Below are 13,203 nucleotides of genomic sequence, written 5' to 3'. Positions count from 1 at the left end.
GGAAAGTAGCCTAAGGGTCAACAGCATCTTGGGAATTATTCCAAGCCATGGTGCATCCAGACCAGCACTCTTGTCACATTTCATTTGATTTCATTTTACTTTGTGTTCCTTGCTGCCCTGGTTCTGATCTTTCAGCATTTAAAATACTGCTGAATTTGTATGGTAGTGCCTAAGTAAGTTAGATGGGTAGAGTGCCAAAAAGTTTGGGTCCATCACCACTGCTGCCCTGCCAAAGGGGGAGAAGCACCTATTGAGGTCATAATGGTGCTGTGTTCTGAGACTTTGAGATCTCTTCCAGAAAAAAAAATTAAGAGAAGAACTGAGCAGCCCAACCTCTTCCCCCTTCTTCTTGGCTGGGGAGGCATTGGATTCAGTAGTGTCCCTCTGCCACAGGGGCAGTGAATCCTGTTCTGCTGCCGAAGGTGAAATGGGAATAATCACGAATGCCTAGAGTTCCCTGTGAAGAGGAATGGATTCTTAAGTGAATCTGGAAACTGTAGCTATGCAAGGGGAATAGGAGTTTCCTAACAACTCTTAGCACCCTTAACAAACTACAGAGAGCCAGTGTGGTGTAGTGGTTAAGAGGAGTAGACTCATAATCTGGTGAACTGGGTTCGCGTCTCCACTCCTCCACATGCAGCTGCTGGGTGACCTTGGGCCAGTCACACTTCTCTGAAGTCTCTCAGCCCCACTTACCTCACAGAGTGTTTGTTGTGAGGGAGGAAGGGAAAGGAGAATGTTAGCCACTTTGAGACTCCTTCGGGTAGTGATAAAGCAGGATATCAAATCCAACCCACCCTTCTTCTTCTTCTTCACCCATAATTCTTTGTGGGAAAGCTATGACTATTTAAAATGGTATCATACCGCTTTAAATGTATGGTGTGAATGTGGCCTTAGCATGATAATGAGTTTCCACCTGTGTTCAGGCTCAATTGCTGGCATCCAGCCAATGCATAATCACGTCTTGCTTTTTACTTCCTACCTGTAGGAGAGCTGACCTTAACGTTTGCAGGAGAAGGACATAAGATCAGAGACCTTCAAATTACCTCTCTGTATTCCTTGCTGCCTAGACTGCTTGGATAAGGTCAATTGGACAAGAAAGCTGACCCAGAATTTCTCAAAAAAAAACCCCAGCATATACATTTCCAGGCTGACTTGATGCACCCACCTGGGATAGAGACCGTCTTTGAAACACTGGGAAAGGCAAAAGGTAAAGTCGAGCTTATTCCACACCTGTCAAAAAAGACGACGGAGCTGATCTCTAATGTCAGGTAAACTCTTGGACTCTAAGACTTACAGCATGTACTCTTAATAGAACTAACATGGATTGCTTGCCTTTTAACATCCTTTAAATAACATTGCACTGGCCCAGTACAGTTTCAAAGTGGTAAAAAAATATATAGATTCCTTCCCACCAATTCCAGCTCATTTTTATGGGTGAAATGGAGCCGCAATAAACATTTAGGGGTTTGAGTGGTAATTATCATTGCATGCAAATTGTGTTGTTTGTTTGTGGCATCTGCAAGGTTGCCAACTGACTAAAAGAAATCAAGTCTGGCCAGCTCTTTTGCCTTTAACAGAATTAAAGAAATCAGTAGGAGAAGGTTTTATGGCATGGAGATGGGCATTATCACCTGCTGAAGTTTTCAGATCGTGCTCCTGTTTAAAATGTTAGCAGCCCTAAACCAGCCTCTCTGTCACACCCCTTTTCATTTGAAAAATATCTGTCTACTCTGTGCGTTTTTAGGGCTTATTTGGTTTTTTTGCAGTCTATTTTAATACCCTCATTGCACCTGTTACGTTTTTATCTCAGCTTAATTGTATTTTTATTGCTGGGTTCTCTTGAATGTTTTTCTTTAATTGCTTGGGTAACTATCTGTAACTCTCTAGTGAATGCTGTCATCATAGTAGTGTTAGTTGTTCTGGTATAATAGTTAGGAACTGAGTATTGTATTCATCTGTGGTTGTTGGCTTTTGACGATTCATGTAACAAATTTTATTGTTTTATTGTGTCTGATGCAAGGCCACTTTGAGTGCAGTAATTTCAGATAACAGGTTAATAATAATAATTTATTTGTACCCCACCCATCTGGCTGGGTTTCCCCAACCACTCTGGGTGGCTCCCAACAGATTAAGAACAAAATAAAACATCAGACATTAAAAACTTCCCTAAACAGGGCTGCCTTCAGATGTCTTCTAAAAGTCAGATAGTTGTTTATTTCCTTGACTGATGAGAGGGCGTTCCACAGGGCGGGTGCCACTACCAAGAAGGCCCTCTGCCTGGTTCCCTAAACTCACATCTCGCAGGGAGGGAACCGCCAGAAGGCCCTTGGTGCTGGACCTTCTTGACTTGAGTGGGTGACTGGTGCTAGAATGTGCAATACCTCTTTAAGTGGCAAGCAGCTCTTAAAATATATGAAAGGAGGCACATAAGGTAGGTCCAAACAAGCAATTTTTCTCATATTCATGCAGAGAGGGAGCAATTTGCACAGTGTCCCTCACTCTGTAACTTTCTCAGTTTGTTACGCAAAAATATTGTATAATTGACCTAGTTTGAGGTGTCCCATCTTCCTGCTACTTAGTGGTGGAGCCTTGTTTCCCACCCCCATGAATTTCTTGCATTGTATAGGAGTGCCCATTTCCCCAAATACCTTACTAATTTTGTCTATTATCAGAAGAAGTCACAAATCAGTTCCTACTCTACCACTTCTGACACAACAAAAAAATTCCTTCCAGTAGCACCTTAAAGACCAACTAAGTCAGTTCTTGGTATGAGCTTTCGTGTGCATGCACACTTCTTCAGATACACGGTGAGTGTATCTGAAGAAGTGTGCATGCACACGAAAGCTCATACCAAGAACTGACTTAGTTGGTCTTTAAGGTGCTACTGGAAGGAATTTTTTTTGTTTTGACTATGGCAGACCAACACGGCTACCTATCTGTAACTGGAACTTCTGACACAGTTCAGCTTTGTCATTATTATAATGTGTGTGGGTTCATAGGTAGCCTTTCAGATATTTGGGACCGAAGTTGTTTAGGGCTTCAACTCCTAATGTGAGTACCTTGAATTGGGCCCAGAAGCAAGCTGGCAACCAGTGTAGTTGCCTTTTAACTGGTTTTATGTACCACTCACACATGGAGGGAGCCAATGATTTCACAATGGTGGGAATACTTATTTATTATTATTATTATTATTTTAAATTTGTATACTGCCCTTCATCTGAAGATCACAGGGCGGTTCATAACATAAAAATACAAAATGAGAAGACAAAATACCAAATAAAAACAAGAACAGAAACAAAATTTTAAAACCCATCCCTTCCTCTAGCATACCACACCCATCAACTGCCCCAGTAAAATTGGGACATCCCATTTTTCCCACAAGAGCACAGCGACCATTTTGGAAAAGCACTTTTCCCAGGTCCACAATCTCATGCAGGTCACATGACTTCTGCAGGATTTCAAGATGGTGTCCTGGATTTGGGCATCGTCATGTTAGATGGTTTGGCATACACCTCTGCCTCAACACAGCGGCATCACAACAGCATCACCCCCTCCTCTCTCAATTACCTATTTGCATACAAATCCCCTTTAAAAGAAAAAACACAGTGATTTATTTACTTTACCTTGCATATATTAAAATTTTAATGTGCAACCGTGCAGTAACAGTTACACATACCCAGTTTAGTGCTTACTAAATGGAAGGGGAGATGCAACAAGCACTGTGTGTATTTTGCACATAACAGAAAACACTTTCTTTTGTGGAAATCTTGAAATTTAGCCGCCTTCCATTATTATTTAGAGGCCCTTCATAATCCGAATAAGCCGTAGCTTACTTAGCTTGCATGCAAATCTGGCAATGAGAAAATCCTTTTCTGCCCTCTCCCAGTAGTTTCAAGGAGCATGTATTGGATTTATATCCCATGCTGTGCAGAACATGGACACAACTGTGCTGAACAGTGTGGTGGGACTAGAGAGGATGTGAGTGCCGAGTTCTACACCTGGGGCTACATACAGGAAGCAGTTGTTAATCAGGTTCTGCCACTCACCCCACCCCAGGCCATGACCTTGAGCTGTGCAGAACAACACAGGCTGCAAGTTTCTCTGAGCATGCTGAGGTCCAGGCGGAATTCCAGTGAGGCAAAATGGAAATTAATATTTGCATTGATTTTACTTCATCAAAGCGAATATTCAACATATCTCACACCCTTGTGGCTAAGAAGAAAAGCTTGAAATAAAAACTTCCAAAGGATAAAACACATCAAAGTGAAGTGAAATAATCCCCATGTTTATTATTTCATAGAATTGTAGTGTTGGGAAAGCACCTGAGGGTCATCAAGTCCAGTCCCTTGCAATGCAGGAATCTCAACTGGTGGCTTTAGAAAAGCCGCTTTTGGTAGCTTGACAGAGAATGGCTTGCAGGTTATTTGAAAGCAGCTAGCAACTTGCTTGTTTTCTTTACTCAACCAGGATGTTCACTCACCTGACAGAAGCTGTGACAGGTTGACAGGTGTGTGCTTATTTCTCTGTTCCTTACTCTTACATTTAATTTACAATTTGGCAATGTTGCCATCTGCACAGATTTAATTCCATTTATTTGCATAATTCAGACAGGAGGGTCCACAGGACTGTGATGTAGGAAAGCATTGAGATGTGGGAGATATTACATGCAAGATTTACATGCAAGCTAAGTAAGCTTGTTTAATTCTGTGGTGAGGATAAGTCGTGCTTATGAACTACTTCAAGTGGCAAAGGAACCTCAACAAGTGAAACAAGGCATGGCGCTGAAATTGTGATAGGAAATATGTCACTGCTGGATTTCTAACTGTATCCCAGTTTGCTCAAGATAAGGCGAATAGTGAGTCAAATGTTGGAGTGTAGATACAGACGGTTCATGATTTTCTGCAGGGGTGTAGAACTGTCTTTAGCCCCACTTTGTGCATTTGCAGGTGTGGTTTAAATTTGAACCATATCTGCAAAGGGACAACTTGAAAGGTGCTCACTGTCGGCTCTGTCAGAAAACCCTGCTCCTCAAAAACCAATCTAGGGCATACGTTAAGCTTCCAATTGTTTCTTTACAGCTGACTGTACCTGCCCCAGATCTCATATTCTATATGACATCAGGTGTTGAGCAGGTTGGTGTGGTTGCAGAGTTAAGATTTGGCCGTGATGTGGTCTAGAGGTGGAAGAGGTTGCAGGCTGGTAACGATAGCAAGCTGCAGAGAGGGTCAAAGCACAATGGTTAACTTCTGTTGAATCTAGGGCTGTGGCTATAGGAGAAACGAGACCCTGGGGTTTCAGGCGCTTACCAGTGTGGTGTAGTGATTAAGAGTGGTGGACTCGTAATCTGGGAACCGGGTTCGCGTCTCCGCTCCTCCACATGCAGCTGCTGGGTGACCTTGGGCTAGTCGCACTTCTCTGAAGTCTCTCAGCCCCACTCACCTCACAGAGTGTTTGTTGTGGGGGAGGAAGGGAAAGGAGAATGTTAGCCGCTTTGAGACTCCTTAGGGTAGTGATAAAGTGGGATATCAAATCCAAACTCTTCTTCTTACCTAGTGTCTGTGTTATCTTTTGGAAATGAGGCACAGTGATATATGATATATAGTTTATTTACACTTATATACAACCTGAGCCTACGATGGAGGTGTTCACAGCAACAACAATCCAAGAAGGTCTTTCTTTTCCCATAGCTGCAGCCATGGATTCAAAACATCAGCCATTGTGCTCTGACCCTTTTTTCAGCTTGCTGCCTTTACCAGAGTGTAACCTTTTCCCTCTAGGTCATATCACAGCAAACTCTAAAACTCTATTTCCAACTCTGCTTTGTCTTCAACACTACATCTGAGCCAAGGTCTCACCTGCTTGCCATCTGGCTCTCCTAACAGCTCATTACCTTTGTCTTCCTAATGTCCCATCACCAACTGTCCTGGCTTCTATTTTAAATTTTGGCTTGATTAAATTCTAACCAACTACTGGACCCAGGAATTTAGGGTGTCTGGCACCCACAAACACATTACATTGTGCTGCAGTAGATTTTAACTATTAAGTGCTTTGGGAGCCCACGGCTAGGAAAAAAGTGTGATAATTCTAATACTGGCTTGCCTTGGTCTGCGTGTCTTCTCATTTTGTATTTTTCTGTTGTGAACCACTCATTTTTGGATGAAGGTTGATATACAAATTTAATACCTGCTGCTGCTTCCTCCTCCTCCTGACTAATGCAAAGGTAAGTAGTAAGGAAGCAGGCAGAGAGCCTTCTCAGTAGTGGAGCCCACCCTGTGGAATGCCTTCCCATCAGATGTCAAGGAAATAAACAACTATCTGACTTTTAGAAGACATCTGAAGGCATCCCTGTTTAGGGAAGTTTTTAATGTTTAATGTTTTATCATGTTTTTAATATTCTGTTGGGAGCCGCCCATAGTGGCTGCGGAAACCCAGACAGATGGGTAGGGTATTAATAATAAAAAATAAAATTAAAATAAAAATAAAAATAAATAAATAATTAGGGACCAGGCAGTTCTGACAAACTTAAGCTGCAGGCTTGTACAGTATTAGTTTATGCGAAGACAAAGTCCAGGGTGAAATTGGGCTACATATGTGCCTAGAAGTTATGAAGGTGACCTTGGTGTAAAAAAAGAAAATAAAATCTGCTGTGAATCCTCTTACTGAAAACTGGGCAACAGCACTAGCAATATCATTGGTTGTGTGCATCTAGGTGCCAGTGGGCAACCCCTTAATATTTAAAAATGCCTTTCCAAGAACATGAGCTTTGGACATAATATTTAACTCTGACTTTTAAATATATTAATGCTCGCACTTGTGAGAGCCTTTTGCATGTGCTGTAACAGACTAGGTACGGCTCTCCCTCTGGAGTAGCAGTAGAAAATAGCTCAGCGCTTGTCATCTTGAAGTGAAAGTTAGTGCTTCTTGGGTAAGCTGCAGATGAGATCTGTGTTTGAAGTTTACAATCTAGGTTAGATGATGCAGTAAGGCGGATGATAATCGGGCAAGAGAGGGGTGGGGGTTCGGGGAAGCTTGCAGAATGAGACTTTGAGGCTGCCTTTTTCTTGTAAGGTAGGAATTGTATTGTAAACTGATTCTTTTCTCAATTGATTTATTATAAGCTTGGAATCAATGGGCTGGTTTTAAGTGTGGTTTGAGAAACCCTAGCTGTTAAAGTGGGGTCTGTGTATGTTGATATACAAATATTAAGCTGTATCTTGATCCTTGGAGGGATTTCTTCCCTTTTTTCAGTCAATGAAAAGGGCAGCACAATGGCATGGGCATTTGAACTGCAAAGTGAGGCTTATTGGGACCAGTGTTTCCAACTTTAGGTATACACTGATAGGATCTGAACTGTAACTGCTTGGGAAATTGCTGTTCGGGTCATCATGATGGTTAGTAAGGAAATGTCAAGAAGGTGTTTGGCAGCAAAGGAAAGATAGATTCCATGCTAGGGATGAGTAAGGAGGGGAATGAAAATTAAACAGCCAGTATTCTAATGTCTGCAGAAAAATATCTGCTGTGGCTGCATTTGGCTGTAGAATTGAAAAAGACAAACAACATCAAGAGATGGGAGCACTTTCCGTATGATGAAAAGCTAAAATGTTGGGGCACTTTAGCTGACTTACAGGAAGGCTCAGGGATTTGGGGGTAGAAAAATTTTCCCAAATGGAATCTACCCCCCCCCCCCAGTGTTTATTTAATATGATTCTATGAAGTTTGTGTTTCATTAATTTATTAACAATTTTATTGTTGTGGGGGAGGAAGGGAAAGGATAATGTTAGCCGCTTTGAGACTCCTTTGGATAGTGATAAAGCGGAATATCAAATCCAAAGTCTTCTTCTCTTCTTAGGAACAATGAACGGATGCCATTTGCAAATGCAATACAGTGGTACCTCTGGTTAAGAACTTAATTCGTTCTGGAAGTCCATTCTTAACCTGAAACTGTTCTTAACCTGAAGCACCACTTTAGCTAATTGGGCCTCCTGCTGCCGCCGGAGCACAATTTCTGTTCTCACCCTGAAACAAAGTTCTTAACCTGAGGTACGATTTCTGGGTTAGCGGAGTCTGTAACCTGAAGCGTCTGTAACCTGAAGCGTCTGTAACCCGAGGTACCACTGTATTAGGCAAGTTTGGCAATTTCAAAGTTGTCAGCTTGGTTTACTGAATGCACGTGAAATGAACCTGCAACATTAGACCACTCTAATGTAAATTTTCCGGTGGAGATTACTGTGATTTGCATAGAAAGATTTCCCAATTGAAAATGTTTGGGGGACCCCACGTGATCACTAAGGCTGGGCTCTGCGGTTCAGGATAGAGCACATGTGTCGCTTGCAAATGATTCCAGGTTTGATTCCCAGAATCTCCAGGTAGGACTCTCAAACCATGGTGAGAGTCAGTGGGGAACAGGGGTGGGGAGATTTGAGCCCAGGGGCCAAATACATCCCTCTAGTGCACTTTTGCCCTGGAGACTCACCCTTGGCTACTCTTCTTTCTCACTCTTCACTCACTCCCACTCTCCTCCCACTCCTTTCCCACTCCTCATTGCAGAGTCCTGTCTGAATGACAGAATCTTTTTTGGAGATGTCTAAAACAATGAAAGAATGATTCCTGCCTATCGCTTACTCCCCTGAGGTTCTTTCCGCCAATATTAAGAGTGGGGAAATGCAAGTAGTGCCACTTGAAAGGATCTCAGTGATCAAGATGGGAAAGTATGCATTAATATTAGTGAAAATGTGTTTATTAGGGGAGATTCACAGTAAAAAAAAAAGTTGACATTCTTGTGATTTTCTTTTAACCGTGGCAAATTTCTGTGGAAATGTACATAACTCAGTTTAAGATTAGAGAAACGAGATGTTGAGAGAAACTGAAAATGACTTATTTGCCTGTCCCTAGGCTAGATCCCAGCTACATTGTAGGAGGACAGTTGGTGATGAACATGAAGTTTATCCAAGTCAGGATGGAATCCTAATAAAGATGGATGTGGACCAGAGCAGTCTGGGAAAGTGAAGCTTTAGGGGACTCCATGTGAAATTTTTCACCGTAAAGTTGCAGCTGGAGTGAAATTTAAGAGATTGACGCAGCTTTGGGTCAAGCTGTCCTCTTCACCTCCAAAACATCTCATCCTGATTCTCTAAACAATCTCTTTGCACTTGACCCAGCACTTCCTTGCAGAGGAGGAGGCTCATTATTTACAGCACGTACTCATACTCGATGGTAGAGTTAGCCTGGCCTTGAATAAATGAAGATGGATCAGCTGCTTTCTTATGTATGAGCTGTGCTTGAGATTTAGATAGAACTTCAGTTTTGCTGGTGGAAATTCAAGAGTAGATCAGCTGTGGTTGAGGCTCCATGCCCAAAACATGAACTTTTAAACTGAAAGTGAAAAGCTAAAGTTACGAAAGTAACCGGTCTGATTATGTTCTGTTCCTACTGAAATACTTTCTTGCAAATAAGTAGGGATGTATGGATATGTCAGTTTTTCTTTCTCTCAGCTTCTCATTTCCAATCTTAAGTTCAGATTTTCACATTTCCATGTCAGTCTGCTTTAAAAAGAAGGGGGAAGGGCTTTTTTGTAAGGAATTTGATAGTGTTGGCAGTTCCCCTAAAAATCTAATGAGAAACTATGCATTTAGGACCTTTTTTGGAGTTAAGTTATATCTTCACCCATAGGAGCCAACTCCTAGGGGCCGAAGTCCATTTGAGGCCCCCAATAAAACATTTGAGGGGGCCACTCCCCCCAAGTTGATGGACATTGCCATTCAAATGGTTTGTGTCCACCACATCTTGTGATTGATTATGCATGGCAGGGCTTACCTGCCCCCCTTCCAATATTTTATTCAAGTTGGCACCCCTGTCTTCACTTATGCTCAGCCTGTACATATTGATAGAGAACATGAATACGTTATGTGCCATTGATCAGAGAATTGATGCACACACAATACTAGGTTTTTAAAGGTGTCATATTTTCCTATCTCCATTTGTTGGGAGACATATCTTCAAGTTCTCCCACTTCAAGTTCAAGCTAGTTCTGTCATTGAATATGGTCAATGACAAATGGGGCCTCCATGGTTAGCTGCAGTGTACTATTGCTGGGAGCAAATAGAGTGTGGTACTATATCATGCCTTGCCTGAAATTCCAGGGCATGTTGCTGGTTATTGCTACAAGCAGAATGCTGGAGTAGAAGAACCCTTTTTTTAATTCTTCAAGCTCTTGAGTCAAAGTACAATGGGTTTCTTTGTGTTTTTCCCATAGCAAAACTGTCTTCTGAATAAGTTTGTTTTGATGCTCCTTTCTCAGGGCATCAGGCCAGCAGTCTTATTTTATTGCTGTCTTTATTACGACAAAATGTGGGCAAAACAAATTCCACAGTAGGTTTCACTAGTTAAATATTCTGAGACGCTGTTCTGTCCTTTATTGGGAGAGACAAAATAAAAGACCAGGCAAATATCACACGGGAGAACTTTATAAAATAAAGAAGGGCAGTAGCGCTCATTCACTCATGTTTCTCAGCAGCTGGAATCCAGAGGCATGCTCCTTTGATAGTGGAAGTAATGACTAGTGGCCAGTAATAGTAGCCTTATTCTCCACAAATCTGTTTAATTCAGTTTTAAAGTCATCCAGTTTGGTGACCATTCAGGTTCTTTATTGTCCATTGCATATTTGCACATAGGAGGGGAGGGATTTTTAAAAGCCTGCTTTTATGTTTTTCTCTCTCTCTTCCTCCTTCTGTGACATTGGCCTTGATCCAGCATTGTCAATATAACTGCAGCTATAACGGCAGGGCGGGAGGAACTGTGATTGTAGAAGAAAAGGCGAGTTTTCTTAACTAGATGGCTTCCTTTAGGTTATCCTGGTGAGGCTTCTTGATTGGACTGGAAGAAACTTCTGGTCCAGTCAATTTCACTCTTAAGGTAAATTTAACTTGCATAGGATCTTTCCTCGCTTCTGTGAATAGGTTGTGTTAATGCACTAAAACGAAACAAGCCAGCCCAGTTCTGTTCACTACTCTTTAATGGACAACCACAACAATTGCAGCAAAATCTATACAAGTCTACTGAATGTCTCACTGACCTGGGCAAATCATTTCAGCATTCTCCTTTGAGAAAGGAGGATAGTGCTTGTGCTGTGATGCGCAATGCATGTTCGTAAAATGCTTGGAAAGCTTTGAATGAGAGGGACTGAGCTTGTGCCAAGTATGATGTATCAAAGGGGCAGCTCCTCTGCCTTGTGATCTGTGTCTCACAGAAAGGCAGGACAATCCCGGGTAGTATCCTTGGAAAGGGAGGCTGTCGTTTACAGGACATCACTCGCTGGTTTCCGAATTTTGCTTCTGCACTCCTGCCCGAATAAGGTTAGAAGCTTCCTTTTGCAGCAACTGAGTCTCTTCCCTAGCTCCAATAAAGTTTGCTTATTTTGTTTTGTGGGTGGATGCATGAGAAGGGCAAGGTCAGTTCAGAACAAATGTATCTCTGTGTGTATTTCTTGTGATTGCTGCCAGTGGAACAGTTTGCTAACTTTTTCCTCCTCCCTTTCCTGTAGATCTCATAAAGCACGGGCGAGAGAGGTTAGAACAGACGATCAAGACCTCCAGTTCCAGACTGTGTTCCTAGTGAGTATAAGGCTCTTTCTATTAGGGGGGTCACTGTCGCTTTAAAGCTGAGCCTGATCATAATCTCCCACAAGCAATAAGCAGTGAATTGAGCTGGCTGGCACGGGGTGTGTGGCAGAGGGAAGCATCTCTTGCACAAACTGGGACTTGTTGCTCAGTATGGCTTTGTTGCTCAACTCTGCTTCTGATGAAGGCTTTTACTCATGCAGATGTAAGTAACACTGCTAAATGAGATGTTTTCAAAATGAGATCCTTTTGAGCAGTGATGTCTATTCACGGCATGCTTTGAAATAAGGGGCTTCTGTGGAACTGTAGGACTTACAAAATAAGGGAAGGGGTTTGGGCTGCCTCGCAATCTCTTGTGGAGAGGGGTGGAGAGAGTATTAAATGTCAAAAGGTTTTGTCTTGTAACTTTCCTGCTAGGTAGAAGGGGAAGCTTGATGGTCAGGATTTCCCCTGGGGCTTTAATAGCAAGAGTGTTTTTCCCAGTGGCGTAGCATGGGGGGTGCAGGGGGGGCCGGCCGCACCGGGCGCAACATCTGGGGGTTAGGGTTAGGGGGGCGCAAATCCACAGGTTAGGGGGCACAAATCCACAGGTTAGGGGGCGCAAATTACTTGCCTTGCCCCGGGTGCTGACAACCCACGCTACGCCACTGGTTCTTCCTATCAGCATATCAGTAAGGGGGATGAATATTCACTTTGTTTATATTCATGTGCTACAGTTTGTGTCACCTGGTTTTGTTGGCTGATATTCCTTATTTGGTGGGGGGGGAAAGGAATGTACAATATGAATGTCTGTCTCCCACCAACTAATAAGAGGGACTAATTGCCACTTGGAGGTAGCCTTTGATCAGCAAAATGCTGCAGATGGAGAAGGGTTGGACCCTTCCCCTTGATTCAATTTTGCCAGCTCCCAGGGGCTGCTTTTAAACTTTGAAAATGACACTGGCATTGTGTGGACTTTGGCCCCTAATTAAGGCACCTAGAATGGAGATATGGCATCAGAAATAGCACAGTATGCATAAACATCACATCTACAGTACCAGCTACTGTGTGCTAAAAGCAGGAAAGAGGACAGATAACTATTTTGCTGCTGAGGGTTTTGTTTCTTACTGTCTTGCATGGAGACAGGAGAGGGGTTAATTCTGTGTCCATCTGGTATGCCGGCTGAGACCCTACCTGCCTACGCACTGTCTTGCCAGTCAGATGGGCGGGTTACATCATCTGTATTCAGTAATAATAAAATCTCAGTTATGGGCTTGATAGAATACACACTTAATAAACAGCTCCCTCAGGTGTTATTTTTCCACCTATGGCTGACAACTTATCCCTCTAAGTTAGAATAACATCTGTGACTTGAGGGCTCTCCCTGTTGAGGCAGAGGCTAGAGTTGCCCTGCTCTCCACATCTCTGAAACTGACTGTTGTCTTGTTTTTCACAGTGCTGAAAGGGTTGCCACCTTAATGGACCGTTCCAAAAGCCAAGTTGACAGCCAGGTAAGGTCCAGGTACCTTCTTTCTTAAATGTATTTAGATAGGTTCAAATATGAAGGTGGAGAATTTTAAGAAGCTCAGTTCCTTACCTGTCCAAG

At 42.6% G+C, this 13,203-nt stretch overlaps 1 protein-coding gene across 13 annotated transcripts in view; it reads left to right on the top strand.

Moving 5' to 3' along the window:
• SGK2 (serum/glucocorticoid regulated kinase 2) overlaps positions 1 to 13,203 on the top strand; it is a 477,666-nt gene that overhangs the window by 448,695 nt on the left and 15,768 nt on the right. For 3 of the 13 annotated variants that reach the window (XR_014566082.1, XM_083746295.1, XM_083746294.1), the window contains 3 exons: positions 989 to 1,210; positions 11,543 to 11,612; positions 13,054 to 13,108. Coding sequence is in view for 10 of the 13 variants with exons in the window: in XM_083746295.1 (XP_083602421.1) it covers positions 1,159 to 1,210; positions 11,543 to 11,612; positions 13,054 to 13,108 (177 nt within the window). In the remaining 3 variants the exon portion in view is untranslated. The other 10 variants (XM_083746290.1, XM_083746296.1, XR_014566083.1 and 7 more) reach the window with 8 other exon arrangements.

This window comes from Podarcis gaigeae (assembly GCF_964106915.1).
Source record: "Podarcis gaigeae genome assembly, chromosome: 6".
In the NCBI taxonomy this organism is placed as follows: domain Eukaryota; kingdom Metazoa; phylum Chordata; class Lepidosauria; order Squamata; family Lacertidae; genus Podarcis; species Podarcis gaigeae.
Note: the sequence above shows the minus strand (reverse complement) of the source record. Positions and strands in the feature narration are given on the sequence as shown.